Raw genomic sequence first — 20,604 nt, 5'->3', positions numbered from 1 at the left:
AAGGTTTCATTATCTGTTTTTATTCAATGTCTAAAGCTTCTGGAGACCATTTATCATCATGCCATTTGGTTTAATGATTCTAAAATATGAAGTTGTAGACTGTAAAAAAAAAAAAAAGTTTAAATCCCATAAAAAGGACTTGAAAATCTGACAGCAACGTTCCTGAAAAATACGTTTAAAAAAAATAACATTTGAAAACTGTAAAAATAACTGCAAATATCTGTAAAATAATATATTTTTTAGCAGATTTAAATAAAGTGAACCAGCTCCATTTTACTCATGTGACAGAACAGATTGCTTTTTAAACCACAGATTTGTGACGAGCTTAACGAATATTATCAGTAATTTAGCAAAATAGGGAAAATCTGTAAAATTACATTTATTATTTTTTAATATTAATATACATTTTCCTCAGTATTTTGTGCTGATTTAAATATAGCAGAGATAGCGTAATTTAACAAATGTTATAAAACGCCTGACGATGTGCTTTAAGTCACATCCATGTACCATAAATCAGATTTAAATCTTTAATGACGTGCTGTTCACTGATCAAGGTGAGATGAACTTTTTTAACCTCCTGCAACAGTTTATTATTTTAACTGTGGCAGCAACTCTTTTTTTTCCACTTAGATTTTTATTTGGTTTTTATAAACATAATTACATAATTTTCCATTTACTGTCCGTCTGTTCTTCTTGTAGTCACAGTTTGTGGGTTTAGTTTTTACAGATTTCTTCAATAATCATCAACCATTGGTCCTTTGTAGCAGCAAATCTTAGATAAGCTAATCCTGACTACTGAATTAATAATTAATTAGACATCTGTGTAATCTCCCGAGTCATAAAAGTGATCATGCGAATGTTGCATGAACGTCTTGGACAAAAACAAAGCGACAACCTGCAGAGCTGCAGTCGGTCGACTCTGCAGCTGAAGTCATGGTGCTCAGGTGGATCGTTGTGCTCCTGGGTCTGGCGTCGGTGAGTGTAGCGCCGTGCATGTGGATAAATCAGAACCGTGGCTGCTGCAAATGCTTTAGTGTGGTGTTCTCTACTGAGGAGGACGTCAGTCTGTTGAACCAACTGATTATTGTGCTTTCTCATTTCCACACAGACGGCAGCCAAGCTAACAGGTGAAACAGGTGAGTCGAGTAATACGATGTTCGTTGTTGATGATTGTTGAAGGACGTTTCAGATGACTGGTGACTCTGTTTTGACATCCAAGGCCCTGCTTTACTCTACACACAGCAGCACTGAACCTATGATGCTTTAAGGTGTCCCGAGACCTTCTTTATATCACACCGGGCTGCATATTATTGTCCCACGAGGAGAAATTTGAGGCAGATTATGTCCAAAAAGATCATCAGAGTTATTTTAATCTATGTTAAAGTCACAATTCTTGACTTTAGGGACAAAACATATTAATTGCACAAACATTTCCCTCAAAGTAAAACTCAAAATAACCTTCAGAATCTAAATAAAAGTGCTTATCAGACACTAAAATGTACAGATGTTCCCTAAACGTCTTACATGCAGGCTGGACGTCTGTGCTCAGAAACACCTCTGGTCTCCAATCAGCGACTGCATTACAGTGTAAAGAATGAAATGAGGTGTTCTAATGGCAGCTTTACCCAACCTGAAACCACGCGACTTTATCTGCAACAGTGGAGGTTTCAACAAGTGAAGCATTTCAACATTGCAGTCATTATTGTTTATGAAGTGTAAGAACTGTGCAGCCACTGGTTGACGTTTGATCAATGTGGCTGCAACAACACAGCAGTGTTTTAAGATCATTTAAATATAATTTAGTTCATTTTTAATTTAATACAACCTCAGATTCTGACGCAGCTTTTATCTTGTCACAGTTCATGGTGATGTAATCTCATTATTATCGTTTCCTTCCTGCAGAAACTGACGTCGACGAAGGCCACGACTGGGACATCTTCAACATCAACGAAGGTTTGCTGACTCGTGGTGTTTCTGTTTGGTTTTGCAGTAAAATGTGAGGACTTCCATCAATGAGCTTAATGTTTCTTTGCAGCGGCAGGAATGGACCTGCTGGAAGGAGACATCGTTCAGGATGAAGTGAGTTCATGTGACTCTGCTGTTAATACTGGACTCAGCCAGGACTGTACTCCAGTTATGTTTGTGATTGTGTGTGTGAAGGATTGTTTAGAAGTGAGATAATACATTTTATATGACATTATAGTTCAATTACATTCGATATGCATGAAAAGAAAACTACCTCCATCAGGAATTTGGTTGTTCCTGTTGTGCTCTTGTGCAAACATCTTTTTCACACCTAATTTTAGTAAACAAGCACCACAAAGTAAAACTAACGTCACGTATCATCATGTTTTCTACGTTGTCCGAGGTTTTCAATTCAATTTTTTTTCAATTCAATTTTATTTGTATGGCGCATATTTACAACAACAAGTCATCTCATAGCGCTTAACAAGGCAGAAACACCCAACAATCCAAAACATCTGGATTCCCTATAAGCTTCAGCAGTCTGCAACAGTGGGAAGGAACCGAAAACCGAAAAAAAACCTCCGACAGAACCAGGCTCAGGGAGGGACGGCCATCTGCCTCCACCGGTTGGGTGGATGTAGGATGAATTATACAATGTAGTGTCCAGTTAAACAAGTTATTAGAAGTTATTGTCCTTTTGTTCCTCCATTTCAAATGGACCAATGAAATATTCCATGTCATAGTTGGTGGAGGTAACAGGAGGCATCATGGTGGGGCAGCAGGATGCAGAAGGTGAGGCCAGCGGCTGTAGTTCAGGAGCTCCAGATCCAGAGACATCCACAGAGAGAGCAGGCGCAGGAGAACCTCGGGGGAGTCACAGAGTTTTGACTGATGCTACTTGAATTAAACCATCTGCTGCTCGTCTGCAGCAGCCTGAGAGAGTTCATGCCACTGACTGTTTGTCTCAACAAGTCGACTCCTAACTATTCCAGTTTTCTCAAAATCCAATAAAATTTATGCTACTGTGACAAAACTTTGATAAATTTTCCATCAAACTGTATTGATTTTTTTTTTTTTTTACAAGTAGCCTCAAGTATCAAAAAAATGTGAATGTAAAAGATTTAATGTTCAATTAACTTGATTTTTTCTGCAATCAATTTTATACAAAGACAAACTAGTTGATCAGCTGTGACACGTCTGTCTCGTACAGAGAACAGCTGACTGTATGAGCACTACAGGAATCAACCTGTCGCTGTGATAGGTCATTCTAAAACGTCGCTGTGTTCCTCATTTCCATCAGACACTCGGCAGAAACTCCATATTATCGGACGCGTACCGCTGGCCGACAACCATCCCCTACTACCTGGAGGAGAGTCTGGGTAAGGCGTGATGAAAACAGCACTCATCATGAACCAAATCAAGACGCTTTTCTAAACGTTTCTTCGTCCTGCACTCGGTGGCGTGTAGATATGAACGCAAAGGGAGTGATCCTGAAGGCGTTCGACCAGTACAGGCTGAAGACCTGCATCGACTTCACACCGTGGAGCGGCGAGAAGAACTACATCTCTGTGTTCAAAGGCAGCGGGTGAGTCCAGGACAGATGTTCACTGAAGGTAGTTTTTGACTCTTTTGTGTCTTGTGACGAGTTTATTCTAAGGCTGCAACGATTCGTCTGCATAATCGGTGATGTCACCATTCTAAGCTGACACATGGCGTTTTTCTTAAAGGCTTCAACTCATTGGAACAAATATTTTTCTGCTGTATCGCAACGTGGCATCAATCCGCTCGAGTCACTGGTCAGCTGCACTCAGTGTTACGGCTTCAGTCAATGACTCCATCTGAAACTTGGATCTTTTGGGGGTTTGCAGTTCTTACCTAAATCTTTTTGATCTATTTTTATTATGTTGAAGTTTCCAGTTGGACTCGACAGTTTTGCTGTTTTATATGTAAACCTTTCTTTAAGTTTTCCACTGTGCTGCAAATATACAACAACACACAGTTTGTCAAAATAAGAGGATTCAATTAAATGTTTTTGTAGATGAATCAACAGATCTATAAAATCGTCAAGAGATTCACTGACAGAAAAACACTGATCTAGTTTTTTCACTCCAAACCTGTTCATGGAAACAAGTCTGATTCCCTTTTTCTTTTTTTTTTTAATTGATTCGACTGTTATAAGGAAGCGCAGCTACTGTTTTATTCATCAAGCATTCCAGGCTCAATGGTTGCACAGCGAATGTGTGCAGATATTTTTACATCAACAGCAGATCAAATGACTTTGTGTAAGCTGAAAGGTGTCACCACGTAGTGACAACCCAACAGGGAATTATCACCCGGCTCCACCGAGTCCGTATAGAAAATAATGTTGTATAACGCTTTACAGCACATTACACATGTGACACAGGAAAATAAAACGTCCACAACTTGTGTCGTGAAGAACACGAGGTCACAGATTTTAACTTTTTCTACAAACGCCCGGTGCTGTCAACACTCTGACGCGCTGGCAGGTGCTGAGTTGGAGCTGCAGGTGAGTATCCCAACCGTTTAACCTCTGAGTGTCTCCCGTTCCCCTGCTGTAGATGCTACTCCTCTGTAGGCAACCAGCACGAAGGGAAGCAGCAACTGTCCATTGGCAACAACTGTGACCGTCTGGGAACCGTCGAGCACGAGTTCCTGCACGCTCTGGGCTTCTGGCACGAGCAGTCCAGAGCTGACCGAGATGACTACGTCGACATCGTGTGGGATCAGATTGAACCTGGTGCGAGCATGTCCACAAAGCCAGTATCTGGGTTTACTCAGCGGCTTTCAACGCGGTTCCATTCTTGTAAAAACAAAAGGCTGAATCCTTCCTTTCCGTGTTTTCCTCAGGTAAAGAACACAACTTCAAAACCCGCGACGACAGCGAGTCCAGCGCCCTGGGCGTTCCCTACGACTACGGTTCCGTGATGCACTACAGCAAAACGTCCTTCAACATCGCTTCCGAGCCAACCATCGTCACCAAGCTCCCCCAGTTCATGGATGTGATTGGTCAGAGGATGGGCTTCAGTGCGAGTGACCTCACCAAGCTCAACCGCCTCTACAACTGCAGTGAGTCATAACTGAACAAACCACAATGTTTGAAGTATTGTGGGGTAAAGAGGGAAGCCCTGAGCGACAGCACGTATGTACCTGTAGAGTTCATCAACTTAGGTGTTGGTGGACTTTTTCTGGGGACTGATGAATGAACTTCTGTTACATTCAAGCAAAACAAGTTCACCCAATGCTGGTTGAGCCTGTCAGTGGTAAAGCTCTCTGTATTACACACAATAACTACGGGTTAATTTTAGTTTCTGTGGCAACATTCCTGCCCTGGTTCACCAGTAGAGATGCATTTGACATGAACTGGTTTGTCAGAGGTGACGAGGGGAGCAATCATAGTGGCACAGTCACAGTGGACGACAGCAGCTGTGGTGAAAACCTGCCAAAATTGTCTCGTGATGCATTAGGTGTAAAAATAATACTTAGCAAAACAAATACTTCGCTAACGACCAACTTAAAAAACATATGAAACACACTGAAATAATATGTTGTCTGGAATAAACATCAAATTGTTTCATTAAGGTTAAAACTCACATTTTTGAAGGATGACTTCATTTTGATGTGTTTAGTTTCTGCCGTTACACGTCTACATCATCATGTAACTCATTAGCATATCGCCTAATTAGCGGCTACTTTAACACATCCTCAAACAAGCTGAGTGCAGCGGCCTCACCGTCCACTATTTTTTCCTCGCTTGTGCCAGAGCTGCAGCCCTGTACTCAGAGATCTGAAGTTACGGTATGTATTCAGCATTTTGACATTTTCGTGGGGCCAGCTGATTAGCTAGAGCAGGATGGGCTTTTCAGGAGGGAGGCCTGAAAGAGACAGGAGCTGAAACAGAGTGTTTCAGAGGGAAAGAAGAGGAGGTCCAGCAATGCGCAGTGGGAGAAAACCAATTATGGTTTTTGAAAATTAAAGCATCTAAATATGCAAGCAGAGCCCAAATATAAATGCAAAATCCTTTAAATGTGCATAATATGGGCTCTTTAAGTGAGTTAATCAGGGTGGCCCTCAGAGCTCAATGCACTGCAATATTCTGTATATATTTAAAAAAAATAAAATAAAACATGTGCAAGGAGACGAAACACAAGAAATTAGGGGAAAAAAATCAGACAACAGGGGCACAGAATGTACAGGGAGACTGCTGCAACAGAAACACTGCAACGAGCACATGATCCAATGGAAATGATTTCAGGTGGCACCACGTGGTGCAACATCATCAAATAAATGTTAACAAGAAAACGTGAAACAAACGATGGACAGACTTAAAGAAAGTCTGGACCACATGAGCATCATTGACATGTATGTGACACTGAGGCCTCACCATGACAACAGGGCTGGATGTTACTGACATTCAAACAACAAGGCTGAGCATTTAATCAACGTACATGTCATCCATACAGCAATCTGGCAACATCTAGCTCACAGGGGATGCATTTTTTTTTGTTTAAGATGTCTTGGCCTACAAATCATCTCACATCACAACTCCTGTCAAAATAATCTCAATATTTTTTCTTGCATATCGTTCAGCCCCATGTGTACCCACCAGATATTCACAATGACAGCAACTTTTATCAACATGAGCTTCAACACCAACAGGAGTTACTATAGTAAGTGTATATATACACTACTGGTAGAGACCTGAATACCTGGTGACCATCAGAGATGAAGCACAACTACAGGACGACAGGATGCTGCACCACAAGCTGGCAGATCAATGTTAGACCAAACTCCAGAAAACCAACCACATCCACTCACAGAACCACCAAGGCAGCAAAAAAAAATAACACAATCAGGACTGAACAGGTCAGAACAGAGTCTCCAGCCAAGACCACTGAATCTGAGCCTCAGCAGCAGCAAGAACCCAAAGAACCCAAAATGTGGACAATCAGTCTCAGTCAGTAATGATCTTTGTAATTCTCCTACAGATATATGAAGCTTAAACTGTGGGGACAGACAGAACTACTCAAACCCAGAAGCTCCTGATGGACTGGGCCAATAAAGATCCATAAAAACCCATCAGACTCACCGGAGCTGTCCATCATTTAAAGATGAACTCCATCCTCCTTTGTTTCTTTATAAATACGACATGTTTGCAGTGAAAAGCTCCTTATCGGTTCCCATGGAGGCCGGTGCCGACAGTCCACCTGCTCAGTCCGACTTCTCGTTTTAATGCGTTAAACGGCTGAAACCGTAACTCCACGGCGCCGGTAGATGCCGGTGCGTAAAGTTCACACGCGCTGCAGCACAGATGTTTCTGCTGAAGGAGAGTCTGGGAATCAGAAGGACTTTTTCCTCCAAACACCAGCCGTGATGTGCGTTACTGTCCGTTCCGTTTTATATCCGGGTGAAGGCGGTCGGAGTTCCGCGGCTGAAGGCGCAGAAGGCCGCGTCACCGGAACCGGCGGTCCAACTGTCTGTAGGCTCTAAACACGCGCTGTGCCGAAAACTGATGTTAGTCCACACAAGCAGCTATCCTCATGTGTCCTCTGTGTTCTACATGAACCAATTCAGTCTTTTTTTTACCAGTTGAAATAACTTTAAAGGACCAGTTCAACTCATTTGATGACATTTTCCACCTGCCAAACAGTGACTGTAGCCCCTACAGGGTGGATGAAATGTTGGTCATGCATCATTATTTTCATTGTCGATCAACCTGTTAATTATTTTATGGATCAATTTGTTAGCCCTTTGTCAAAATCTTTGTAAAATCTCAGAAAATAGTGAAGCAAGTTCAAAGATCACGTCCTCCTACATCTCCAAAAACATTCAGCTTCCTGTCATGAAGAGTGAAAGAAACAATAGAACTTTACATTTTTTTAAAGCTGGAATCTGAGAATTTTTTCTCAAGAAAATTACTCAAACCAATTAATCAATGATCAAAAAAGTTGTTGATAAATTTAACAGTTAGCAAACTGATGGACTCATTGCATCTCTAGTAGAGTCTAAACATCAGGCCAAAGTATAAAGATTCTGTGGTCGCAGTTATTCAGTTACAAGAAAAGTTTCACAAAGACAAACCTTCTGCTGTTGTGTGCATTTGCATGTTGTGGCTGTTTGATCCACATACAAGCAGCTGTGGATGTACACAGACTGAGTGGTGATCAGTATTTGGCACAACACCCTGTTCCAGATCTGAGCGAGGATGTCGTCCAAGATGTAGTCTTATGTTTCATCTCCCCGTCTTCTGGTCTTTCTCACCAAACCGCCCTCTCTCTCTCTCTCTCTCAGTGGGGTCAGAAAAGTTGCCAATTCTTGCCTGTTTTGTTCTGCAGGATCCCAAAAAAACAGAAAAATGAAAAGCAAAAAACAAAACTGGAAAAAAAGTCAATAAAGTGCAGAAAATGAATTGTTTGACACTCAACAAAATCTACACACATGAAAACAGACACTGAAGTACAAATGAAATGATAAAATCTCATTTTCTGATCTCTAGGTCAGGAGAGAAGGCATCGTTGGCTCCACTAGCTCTGCCATCCTCCACTTTTACATCTCGCTGAAAGTTTGTAGAGAGAAAAACTTGCATGAGAATCGTGGATCTTGAGGTGAATGCATGAACACGGGAAAGAAACTGAAATATCGACGTCCTTTACAAGCCACCAGACATTACGTGTGATCTGCAGTACATGGATTAAATAAACCTGCAGGGAAGAGTCCTTTAGGTGTTTGAACAATCAATAAACCAAATCACATCATAAAAAACAATGATGCCTGCAAGACAGGGTTAGAGTCTATCTGGCAAAGGCTGATGCTAGTGTACATCAATAATCTATAATCAGCCCTCAGTAATGAGCCCGAGGAAGCTGTAAATAACTGGAGGTGACACAAATGCTCAGGTAATTATTTATTTTTCATGCACCAGTTATTGTGTGTGAAGCACAAGCAGACACCTAAACCCATCTCTAATAAGCAGATTAACATTTATCAAGCTAAACCAGCATTTGAAGCATCTTATTAAAGGTTTATTTTCAGGCTTATGAGGTAGACACACAGTACTTGCGGGTCACACTTGTGCTGTTTGTCTGCAGTGTTCAAGTTATCAAGCTGCACAATCCTGTATGATATCAGCACTTTGTTCCTGGTATCAACCGGACTGCAGCTCAAATAAAAGCTGGAAGTGTGACAACACAGCTGATAAAAGGTGTTGCAGTCATAAACGTTTACATAACATGTTTTCATCAGATAATCAGTGATTGTTGATACGATGAGGCTGATGCACCTGCTTGACCTTTGAATTGGTTTAAAAGTCTGGTTGGGATAAAACCCTCTTCTCACTGAAACCCACTAAAAGACAGATGAGACAACCCCACGGCCTCAGTCGTCCTGGAGTTGGCCTTACAAACACTGACTAGATTTTCTGATGGACGCCTGATTTCATTTGCTGCACGAAGCTCTTTCAGTCCACCTTAACCAGGACTACTTTGCACTTGAAAAATCATTGAACAGATTGTCCCTGGCCTACTGTACTGAAGCTTTCTCACTCTAACGGACTGTTTCCTCTCCACAGCCACGTCTTCAACCTTCGTGGACAGCTGTAACTTCGAGGAGGAGAACATCTGCGGGATGGTTCAGGGTCCCAGCAATGCAAAGTGGGAGCAGCGGAGCTCTGTGACCGGAGGGCCTCAGTCCGACTTCACCAACATGGGACAATGTGAAGGTGATCACAGATACGTGTGGTGCTGCTGAGATCTGAGCTGCAGATTCCTGGAGTTTTATTATAAGCCTGAAAGTTTCCAAAAAATAAATAAATAAATAAATCACACCACAAAAATATCCAGTACATTCACAAAAACCTGCATCATGGATTGAAAAGTGAGGAGGAATGTAAAGTAGGTACTAGTGCTGAAGAGAAAAACAACATGTGGTCTGTTATCTTCACCTCATCATGTTGTTGTTGTTGTTGTTGTGCACCTGTAAAGCAGCTGAGATGATTTACAACAGCATCATGGACAAAGTACAGGCTGGATGTTTGAAGGTCAACGAGTGATTTATTGATGATGGAAAGGAGTTACTGTGTGTCAGCTGGAAAATAACTCAACTGCTGAAACAAACTGTCGGCCATTTATATCACAATGATGGAGGAGGAAGTGTTTTTTCACTGATTCCCTAAAAAGCAGAAACATGTTTGTTTTGGTTACTGTGCTGGTGACAGAAATGCAAACTCCATGGAAACAATTACACCAAAGTTCTGTCGTTAGCATCCCATAAGACCACTGCTACTACAGGAACTCCTACTAGGATAATAATATATGTTCTCTTTTATTATAACAAGTCCCAGGATGCTACACAAAACAGATGATAAAACACAGGCGATAAAACCAAGCAGACAAAACACCAAATATACAAAGAACAACATAAAATAACCAACAAGCAAACTGACATAGTAAATACATAAAGAACAAAGTAAAATATAAAAGAATAAAATAAAATAACCTCAGTTAAGAGAAGGTCTTCTGATCAAAAGAAAGTTTCCAGGAAAGTTTTAAAAGAAGACACTCACGCTGTCAGTCTGATCCTCTGAGAGCGTTATTGAGTCGTTTTGGTGTCTTCAGTTTTCTTCTACATTGCAGAAGATAGTGAGAAAAAAAAAAAACATTAAAAATAAGCGGCTCTGTCCGTACGTTTTACTGAAACAGTTAATGAGATGTACAGAAATACCATATTTCTATAATGCTGAGATGAAAACAGACATTTACATTTTCTTTTGCAGATTTTCTTAAAAGATTTGTTTTATATTTAGATGGAAGCTCCCCAAGTGCAGCAATAAAACCCTGTAGTTTGAATTTCTTAAATATAGTTATTGACCAATTATTCAACCGTTACAGGTGCTCATACGAAGCTGAACGTCCCGTTAGCAGTCAGCTGTAACATGACAGACTGCTGAGGCCTAATCTCACCGGCTGTTTGGTTGTTTTCTTCCAGGGAAAGGCTTCTTCATGCACTTCAGCACGGCCTCTGCTCCGCCCGGTGAGCGAGCTCTCCTGGAGAGTCGCTGGCTTTACCCCAAACCTGGAGCTCAGTGTCTGCAGTTCTTCCTCTATAACTCTGGCTCAGCCGACGATGTCCTCAACATCTGGGTTCGGGAGTATGACGGTTCCAACCCCAGCGGTAAACTGAAGCTCTTCAAGAGCATCTCAGGTAACGAACAAAATATTACACAATGTGTCGTAATGAATAGTTACAATTCAAGACGCCGTAAGTTTCTGGCTTTGGGGACACCTAGTGGTCGTATCAGTGAATTTCATTTTCAACAAACAAACACCAGCAGAATCCGACAGGGTTACATTGAGTTTGGAAAGTCTCCACACAGATGATCTAAAGCTGGTGCCCGATTTAAACATGTAAATAAATGATTGGGTATCGTGTTATCACTGGTCTCTGTGCTTTCTTCACAGGAGGCGTCATGGACTCCTGGGAGCTGCATAACGTAAACCTGGATGTGACCCAGAAGGCCCGAGTGGTTTTTGAGGCGGTTAGAGGAAACGGTCCGTCGACAGGAGGTCTATCTCTGGATGACATCAACCTGTCGTCCACACAGTGCCCTCAGCACATCTGGCGCATCCGCAACATCAACAACCTGATGGCCACCACACCAGCAGGAAGCAAACTGTACAGTCCTCGCTTCCTGTCTCCAACGGGTTACTCCTTCCAGGTGAACAGCTTTTTTTTAAAGCTTCATTCTTTCATTCTAGATAGGTTAAAAAAAAAAGGACGTTCAAATATCAAGGTCGTGGTCAACAACATACAAAACCAAAATCACACAACTTAAATTAATTGTGTGAATGTTGAGCAAAGGATCTTCAGCAGCAGGATTATCTCTTAATACAACCAGACGTCAGCGAGGTATGACTGTATAGCTGGGATACTCCAATCAGTCCCTGCATTAAAACCCACTTGTCTAAAATTGTGTAGGTCTCTCGTGTGCCCCTAAACCAGCTCTGACCCATCAGGCTAAGGACACTCTGGGGTTGTCCTCTGGTGTCTGTGCGTCTCAAACATTGGCAGTGGATCCTCGGGGTGCTGTGGGTTTCGGAGTGAACCTCCATCAGATTGGGATCCGGGAAGTTTGGAGGTCTGGTCAACACCTTGAGGTTTTAATCAGGATCCTTGAGCTGTAGGTTTTGGTGTGTGGTAGGGGTCGCTGTCCTGCTGTGGGAGGCTGTTGAGGAGGGCCAGCACCATGGGGAGGTGTGTTGGGTCTGTGGTACACGTCAAAGTAACATCCACATGAATGCCAAGACCCAAGGTTTCCCAGCAGAACATTGCATTGTCATTTGTGGATCTCACCCCCAAGGCTAAACAAAGGCACCTCAACCCCTCCGCTTTGTCGTGTGGAAGAATTTTACGTCTGACCTACCTGTTGTATGTTTACTAATCCATGATTGCAGAATTGCTGTTTGGGAAGCAGTGTATTAGCTAACCACAAGATTCTCACAGATTTGAGCCCTGCTGCGACAATTTTGTAAATAATCCAAAGCAAAATAAAAAAGTACTGGCAATGGTTCTACTTGTTCAGGTCGGCGTGTACCTAAATGGACGCAGCGATAGTCCAGGCAAGATGGCCACCTACTTCCACCTAACCTCAGGCCCCAATGACCACAACCTCAAATGGCCATGTCCCTGGCATCAGGCAACCATGGCCCTGATGGATCAACAGTCTGACATCAGGCAGCACATGAGTATGCACCGGATGGTCACCACTGATCCCAACAAGATGTCCTCTGATGGTAAGAAACACGGGAAGAGGTTGCAGTGTTCAAATCTTGACCGTCCACAGCTTCCTGAAGTCATTCTGTTGTCACACATCGACTGGATCTTCAGTGAGTTGCTGTGTTCACCTGTGTTTCTCAGGCACCGAGTACTACTGGGACAATCCCCAGAAGGTGGGCTCGAAAGTGACGGAGTCTGACGGCAGCTACTACTATCGAGGTGCAGGCTACGGAACAAGTGCCTTCATCACCCACGACAGGCTGAAGAGCAGGAACTTCATCAAAGGAGACGATGCCTTCTTCCTCCTCAGTCTGGAAGGTGTGGAGTCTCTGAGACACTAGATGTTTAGAAGATGTTACACATGCTGACACTGCTGAGCCAGAACAAAAAGATCACCCCTTCCTTGATAGGCTGTTAGTCCTTTGCATGTTGATGAAACTGCTCACCAAGGCGTTAGCAGCAGATACTTTAAGTTTTGAATGTTGGGAGATGGAGGTTTAATAGATCGGACTTGTTCACCAAAACCCTGCCACCAGTTGATGATCTGTCCCTCCTCTGACCACTGTTGGTAGCTCAGCACTGCAGCTAGTCTGTAGTGTCTCCCCTTAACAGCTACTATATCCCGGGCCACCGTTACAGCTCATCTGGTGGAGCTGACGTCCCATGTACAGGAGCTATAGTCCCCGATGCAGCGGCCATGAGTTCGAATCTCGCTCATTGCCCTTTGCTGCAACTTCGTCTCCCCCACATTCCTGTCTCTCTCTCAACTGTCCAATACAATAAAGGCAAATATAAAATAGCTTTAAAAAACATCTATTATATGCCAAAAATCACATGTGAGATAATGATTCACGTCTTCTGTGAGTGATCAGTGTTTTGGCTCATCGGTGTCTATTTAAAATCATCCTGTCTCTGAAACGTCACGATGGCTGTCTGTCTGTCTGTTCTCAGATATATCTGACCTGTTGAAGCCTCAGTCTGCTGCTCGCAGTCAGATGAAGGCAGCAGAGGAATCAGCGCCACATGGAGCTGCTGGTAACCCCACAGTGGTCACAGCTGTGGCAGCATCTGCCGGGGCAGCCATGCTTGTGGTCTCCATGCTGATTGTGGGGTTCGCCTGGAGGATGAGGAGGAGGAGACAGCGGGGGAGTGACGAGGAAGTGATCGTAGACGACATGCAAGGATTCAAGGAAGTGAGCTGAACTGTTAGTCAGGACGAATCCCTTTGTGTCAGCAATTATCTGCTGAGTGTGCAAATGAGTCTGAATCAAAAAAGAACCAGCTCTAAACGTGTCTGTTTTTCATCACAAGAGCACCTGAACAAAGACTTACCGTCTCTTCTCTCTACCCAGTGACGGGCAATGAAAGGAAAGGCTGGATTTGAAGCCGACTCAGCAGAACAGAGGACACATGACGTCAACGGATCTCTACAACAAATTCATTGGGTTGTTGTGTAATCTGACTTTGTTAGAAATAAAATCTCTGACAGGATTTGTCTTCAAATCATTTGTTTCTTGCATTCGACCGTCTTCCTCAGCAGAGGGCGAGAAGTTTACAGTGATACAGGTATACTGACTAAATCAGTGTGAAAGATTCAGACTCTTTCTTGTTCTAGGATTTATGGTATTACAGCTTTGCTGTAGTGCACAAAATAATTTCTTGAGTCCTCTATCCGTGGTTCCATAAAGGTGCAGACTCTATAGGTTGTTGAGAGGGTTTGTTACAGCTGAGAGAAATTCAGTGTGTAGTTCCAACAGCTGCCACTGAGCGGCGCCCCACTCCACATTATTGATGTGGATGAATTCAAGAACAGATGCACTGTTTAATAAATATCAGTGCAGGTGTTGGTCATATAATTAGAATATCATAAAAAAGTTTATTTATTTTAGTAATTCCATTCAAAAAGTGAAACTTGTGTCTCATATTCATTCATTACACACAGACTGATTTATTTCAAATGCTTATTTCTCTTAATTTTGATGATTACACCTGAATACTAATGAAAATCCCAAATAGCGGCGCAGTGTATCTCTGCACACAGAGACGACTGACAGGGATGGCAACCAAAAGGAAAGCCATCAGGGTTTGTGCTATTTATAGGCACAGTCTCTGAACGTTTTGATGGAACCTCGTACAAACTGTAATCAGAACTACAAGTTAAGTCACTTTTTGATGATTGAAGATTGTTTTCCCAATTATTTTCTCAAAAAAAACAAGGTTCCTGACATAAACTCCAAAGGTTAGATGAGTTCTAAACAGGACACAGAAAGTAGTTCTTGTGGTTCAACACAGGAAACATGACACATTTTGCAGAACTCAAGAAGAAGAGATGAGAATATGTTTTCTATATGTGACGCGTCCATATTATTCTGTCCATCATTACATTCATTATAGGCTCCAGCGACCCCAGTGAGGATCAAGCGGTGTATCGATAATGGATGGATGGATTACATTCATTGATCAGACACTTCCTGTGTTCCAAAAAACAGCCGACAAACAGCATTTCAAGTCAAGCATCATTTTTATTAGGAGATACTCAAACACAACAGCACGAGTGACTCACTCTCAGCTGAAGGCTGTAAAGCACGGATCAACTCACACAGCTTCATACGTGTTGCGTGTTTCTTGCATACAGCGACCTTCTCACATTGTGCTTCCTTTTTAAAAATAAAAGTAACAATCATTTGCTTTCAGTCCGGTTTGACCTGCAGGACGTTCCACGAGCAGGACCGCTGGGTCAGAACATAACACACTTCATCAGTCCTCCCACTTCTTCAAACATCCCGCCGCTCTCTGGAACACGATCTGGTGTCGAACTCAACATTCATCAAACTGCGTCTCAACCAAACTGGTTCAAACAAAACCAAAGGAAGACTCCAACAAATAAAACATACGTCTTAAGGATTGTCTCTTGACATTTGAAATGATCTCATCGAAGACATGACAGTTTGGAGTTGTCAGACTCAAAATGCTCGGAACTGTGCAAGTTCTCCCTTCCCCCAAATCATTTGGTTTCGGTCGGCTGATAGCTCCTTCAGGATTTGGTGTTTGTCGGCTCTCAGAGCTTGTGCTGCTTGGTATTGATTCCCAAACTTGACAGTAGTAGGTCAGACATGAATGTACTTATCGTTGGAACATAAACAGGTTGGGGCTGTTTGTCCTGTTTTTATTTAAAGCTGCACTAATCAAGACTTTTACATCACCAGTGGATCCAATGATGACGAGTAACGACGTCACCAGAAGCTGCAGAGAAGCATCACTGCAGTCCTCTCAGGTTCATACAAGCTTTTAGCTGATTTAAATTCATTGTTTTGATTTTCTGGCTCACAAATTCAAAGAAATTATTGCAGCTTTAAATGATAACAACCAAAAAAAAACATACTCACATAGATAATAGACATCTATTAGTCACCATCTTTACACCACCAACAAACACTTCTGCATCACATTAACTATCGAACCCCAAAACCCACAGATTGGTTTGAAAGTCATCGTATGTGTAAAAGAAACTGCAAAAATGATGCCATTTACTAGATCCAGGAACTGTGAAAAGAGAAGGAATCGTCTTTGTGAGGATCCTGGATCGAACCATGTGTAATGTACAGAACTGAAGTCTCTACATCTAGCTGTTGTTGTGCTGTTTCCATACAGGACTTTATATTATAGTGAAAAAAAGAAAACAAAACACCCAGAAACTGCTCAGAGTTCAGAAGGTTAAGTGCAACATCAGGTCAGGTGGACATGAGCAGACGGATCCACCGACGTAGTGACTGATTTATTCACCTGATGCTACGTAAAATAATAAAAACTCAACATCGGTGTCGCTCTCTGCTGAGCACAACGAAGCAGCTGAATAATATCTGACTATTTATGGACGACTCAGCTTTTATCTGCTGTGCTGTAAAGAATTTCTAGATCATCTTTAAATGATGTGCTTCTGTAGATAGGATGTGATTCTGCGGACAGACGGTTCGCTCCGAACTGACTCTAACGCCTGTCTTTGTGATTTTAAAATGATTTTTGCAAGCAAACAGGTACAAAGGACTTCAGCTAGAACGCCACACACACACATACAGACTCAAGGTGCAAAACACACAACGTTACACATCTTATCTCACATAAACAATCCAAACGCTTCCTCCGAGAACCCTCTGCCGGCAGCTTGTGAGCGGTGTGTAGCCGAGCGGCTAGCAGGAGCTCCCTGAAGCCAGGAAACCGGTGGTTTTCCGGCGCTCACTGCTCTGCTGCTGACCGAGGAGGAACACTGCAGCTGCAAACAGTGCTGATGGCAGACTCTGACTCTGAGAGGAAGCCCAGCTGTAGAACTACAGCAGATGATGTTTCACCTCCACGACATCAACTGGAAAGTAAGACCAAGGGCAGCTGGACTGGATGCTCGGCAACATGCTCATTCCAAGCAGAAGATTTCTGTTTAACTTTGGTCAGACTGAAAACAAAGCTAACGGCTCCACAACAGCCGTATTAATGGGAAACACGCCAGCTTCAATAAACCTGAATTCTCCTTTAAACCCGACTCGGGAAAGAAATCTCATGTAGTATAATTTAAAAAGATGTCAGAGTACCAAAGAGTCTTGTTTGAATCAGAGACAGGAATAAGGATGAAGTCCAGGGCCTGGCAGGAAGAGAAGGAGGCAAGTACGCAGACGAATAGAGCAGCAAAGTTCCTGCATCCACCCTCAGAGGCCTCGGCCGGTCGTGTGTTTGACTTAAAGACGAGACATCTTAGAAACTCAGGAAGAAAGTCGCCGTCATCACAACACAAGCGTCACACCGTTTAGGATTCTGTCTCTGCTGAACAACACTTTCAGAACTCCAGCGGCTGTTTGATGCCACACAGGTGAAGCTCTGCAACAACAATGTGCCTGCAGGACTACAGGGTTTACACCTTCTAGGACCGGGGATCCGTTTAGCATATAGTGCACTAGTTAACATCATCAGTAGTGGATACACGTGTGCTAATGTTTTCCTCGTATGGATCAATCAGTCCAAGAACTGAATCGTCATAAAGTTTATCCTCATCACCTGTTTCCGTAACCTATCAAGAACAATACCAATATGTTCTGGTTCCAGCTTCTGAGAGTTGAGAGATTCACACATTTGTTTGTTTTATCTGAGGGGTTTTCTAACTCTGATTGTCAGACCGGTACCATTAAAATAATTAAACAAAACCAGATCCTGTTTGCAAAGGACTCATGTTGGATTATTGTGACGCTGGAGAGAACCTAAACGATGTCGACTGACTTTCTGTCCACACTACGATATGCTGTGTGCTCTTAACTATAGTAGTGAGTAATAATAAGTGTCACTGTAATAATAAAATAGTCCATTAATATCACATTAGTGGGGTGTTGCATAAATATCAATGAAATGTAGACTGAGGCAGGTTTCGTTGTCACCTGCCTAACACAGTTCATTAAACATTGTGCTCTATACACCGAGAGAGAAACACTACTGTCATACTATATATATATATATAAAAAAATCTAAACATAGGATGAACAAAACGTATAATAGTCGTGTAAACAAACCCAAACCCGGCTGCTTCTGCACGTCCTCACCAGGACCAGCATGCAGCAAACACCTTGACAAGATAAAACTCTGGTGAGCTGCAGCGTGGATACATATTCAAATCGAATCCTGAAACGCGGCCACGACTTACTGTTCCACAGCTCTGTGGCTTCTCTCTCCGACCACCGACGCTTTTAGTGCCAAAACTGAACATAAGAGCAGCGTCGTACTCAGACCTGCAGGGAATAAATATGCACCCATTAATCAGGCTTTTGACTCATTCAGATAATTGTGAGGTGCAGCCATAAACTACTCCCAGTAGCTCCACACACAGCCTGCTGACAGTAATGCTCACCGTTAGCAGAGTCGTGTGCAGGAAGCAGAACCTGTTCATGCTAAAGTGCATTTAACAGCGTGGATGGTCAGAAAGTTTTCAGTTTAAACATCAGTTTGGATCTCTTTCTTCCAGTCCCTTCACGTTGCCTCTGTGCTTCTCTTTTTAATTACTGGTTGTGGTTTTGGTGCTTATACGTTACGTTAGGCTCTCGTTACAGCAGTTTTAAATGTGGACAGACTTTGAGATCAGGTTGCATCACGCACACAAGAAGAAACTTCACAGATCTTCTTCTCTCTAATCTCAGACTTGCAAACTCTACATGAAACAAAACACAGCATCATGAACTACAAGATGCTGCTGAGATCATCCAGCAGGACTCGGACCTCGTCGAACTCTCACTGCAGTGTGTTGACACCACTGAGTCGCACCTGATCGGTTTAGTTATTGGCTCAAGTCTCCCACGACGCCTGATAATGGAGCCAAAGAGGGGTGCAGAAATCTGGCCTCCTCTCTTGAATTACAATATGTAGAGATGTTGGTACGGACGCTTTACTCAACGGTGTCCCACAAAACTGCCTATGTCCATTTTAAGCCAGTTCTTGGTCAATAGTTCATCTGTCCGTGTCCATAATGGCGTCTGCAGACCCCCACATGCAGCTAAAAACCTGAGACCACTTGGACCGCTGACGTCGTCCCACACTGAGGACCTCTCTAAGACTGAACTGAGACAACCTTCACAACGACCAAAGCTCTACTTCATATGCTGTAGAGGCGTCGGGGGAGGTGGACAGGAAACATAACGTCACAGTGGATTCAGTGAGTTTGCCGTAAGACAAAACTACAAGTGGAGAATGAAACGAACTTGATAACAACACAACCTGTTGGGAACGGAGATGAGAAGTTCCATCACTTCTTTCTTGATCACATACATATGGAGCATCAGGATGTGACCACATATCGCTTGAACCAAGACGCTAGCCTTACGACCACCCACTTCGTCCCTTTGTAAGCACCAACAAGCAGGTGGAGGACGGTGGAAATAAAACCAGAGTCTGACATGCAAGTTCGTTTACATGTTGGCAAGTTTCTGTGGAGGAAAAAGCCCATTTATCTGTGATCTATCTAATATTAAAGGCACGTCCCAAAAAAGAAAATCTAAAGCAAAAAACGGGGCTCTAACTGACCCTGCATCTCCAAACTTAAAAACAAACCCAAAAGCGGAACATGAAACATCCAGTTAAAGGTTAATTCATTCAGCAGAACTTTTATTCTGACGTTGACTGGATTTAGTTCACACTTTTGTATTATTTCATCTTCCTTTGCATCTGGTTGACAAACGTAAATTTAAAAAAATGGAGCGTTTTGGAATTTGAATGAAGCAAAGAGTCTGTTCAGAATGATAAAGTCCAATAACTGGATCACAACCACTGAGGTGTCAGTGACACCTGCAGGCTTCCTCAGCCTCACAACAAGTCATTTTCAGACATATTAATGCTCAGACTCTAACACAGCCCTCCTAATGATTCACGTCCACACAATGGAAAAAGCACAATTTGCACACAGACATTTTGTCCTGCATCACTGAACACAGCAGCTTTGCTCAAACTCTCCTTAGAGTGCTTTGTAGGCCACACAATTTAAGCTCCATTAATATATTTTGTGCTGGGCAGCAGTGATACAGAAAACTACAGAAATGACATGAAACATCTGCAGATGGGAGCTACAAAGGTCATACATGAGAATAGAAGACAAACGTCAAACTACTGGACAAACTTTAGATCTGAGGCTCGTGTTACTATCTGAGGAACCTGCTCAACATCCCACAGAAGTCCAAACCGCTCTACGGTTTAGTGGTCGGAGTCCAAGTCAAGTTTTAAATCTAGATTTTTTTAGGCCAGTGACGCACTCGAGTGGATGCTTTGGAATTCACATTTCAGGCACATAGAAATAGAGCTCGTAGAAAAATAAATATTCTTTTGTAGAGT

General features: G+C 42.6%; 1 protein-coding gene across 1 annotated transcript; it reads left to right on the top strand.

The window, feature by feature from the left end:
• Positions 1-933: 933 nt before the first annotated feature.
• On the top strand, positions 934-14,244 carry LOC103372257 (meprin A subunit beta-like). The gene is made up of 15 exons (XM_008301850.1): positions 934-975; positions 1,109-1,136; positions 1,903-1,953; positions 2,036-2,079; positions 3,266-3,344; positions 3,433-3,550; positions 4,545-4,723; positions 4,834-5,052; positions 9,551-9,700; positions 10,966-11,181; positions 11,439-11,695; positions 12,560-12,770; positions 12,895-13,071; positions 13,705-13,946; positions 14,106-14,244. Exons 1-15 carry the CDS (start codon positions 934-936, stop codon positions 14,106-14,108), a joined length of 2,016 nt encoding a protein of 671 aa, XP_008300072.1. The 3' UTR covers positions 14,109-14,244.
• The last annotated feature ends 6,360 nt before the right edge of the window (positions 14,245-20,604 follow it).

Source organism: Stegastes partitus, unplaced genomic scaffold (assembly GCF_000690725.1).
Source record: "Stegastes partitus isolate 25-593 unplaced genomic scaffold, Stegastes_partitus-1.0.2 Scaffold1721, whole genome shotgun sequence".
Taxonomy (NCBI): Eukaryota; Metazoa; Chordata; class Actinopteri; family Pomacentridae; genus Stegastes; species Stegastes partitus.
This window is presented reverse-complemented; position numbering and strand designations above follow the sequence as displayed.

Excerpts from the sequence above, each read along its gene's own strand:
- LOC103372257 (XM_008301850.1), top strand. The coding sequence starts at position 934 with ATGGTGCTCAGGTGGATCGTTGTGCTCCTGGGTCTGGCGTCG. Across the intron at positions 11,696-12,559 it reads CAACGGGTTACTCCTTCCAG|GTCGGCGTGTACCTAAATGG; the intron begins GTGAACAGCTTT and ends CTACTTGTTCAG. Across the intron at positions 12,771-12,894 it reads CAACAAGATGTCCTCTGATG|GCACCGAGTACTACTGGGAC; the intron begins GTAAGAAACACG and ends TGTGTTTCTCAG.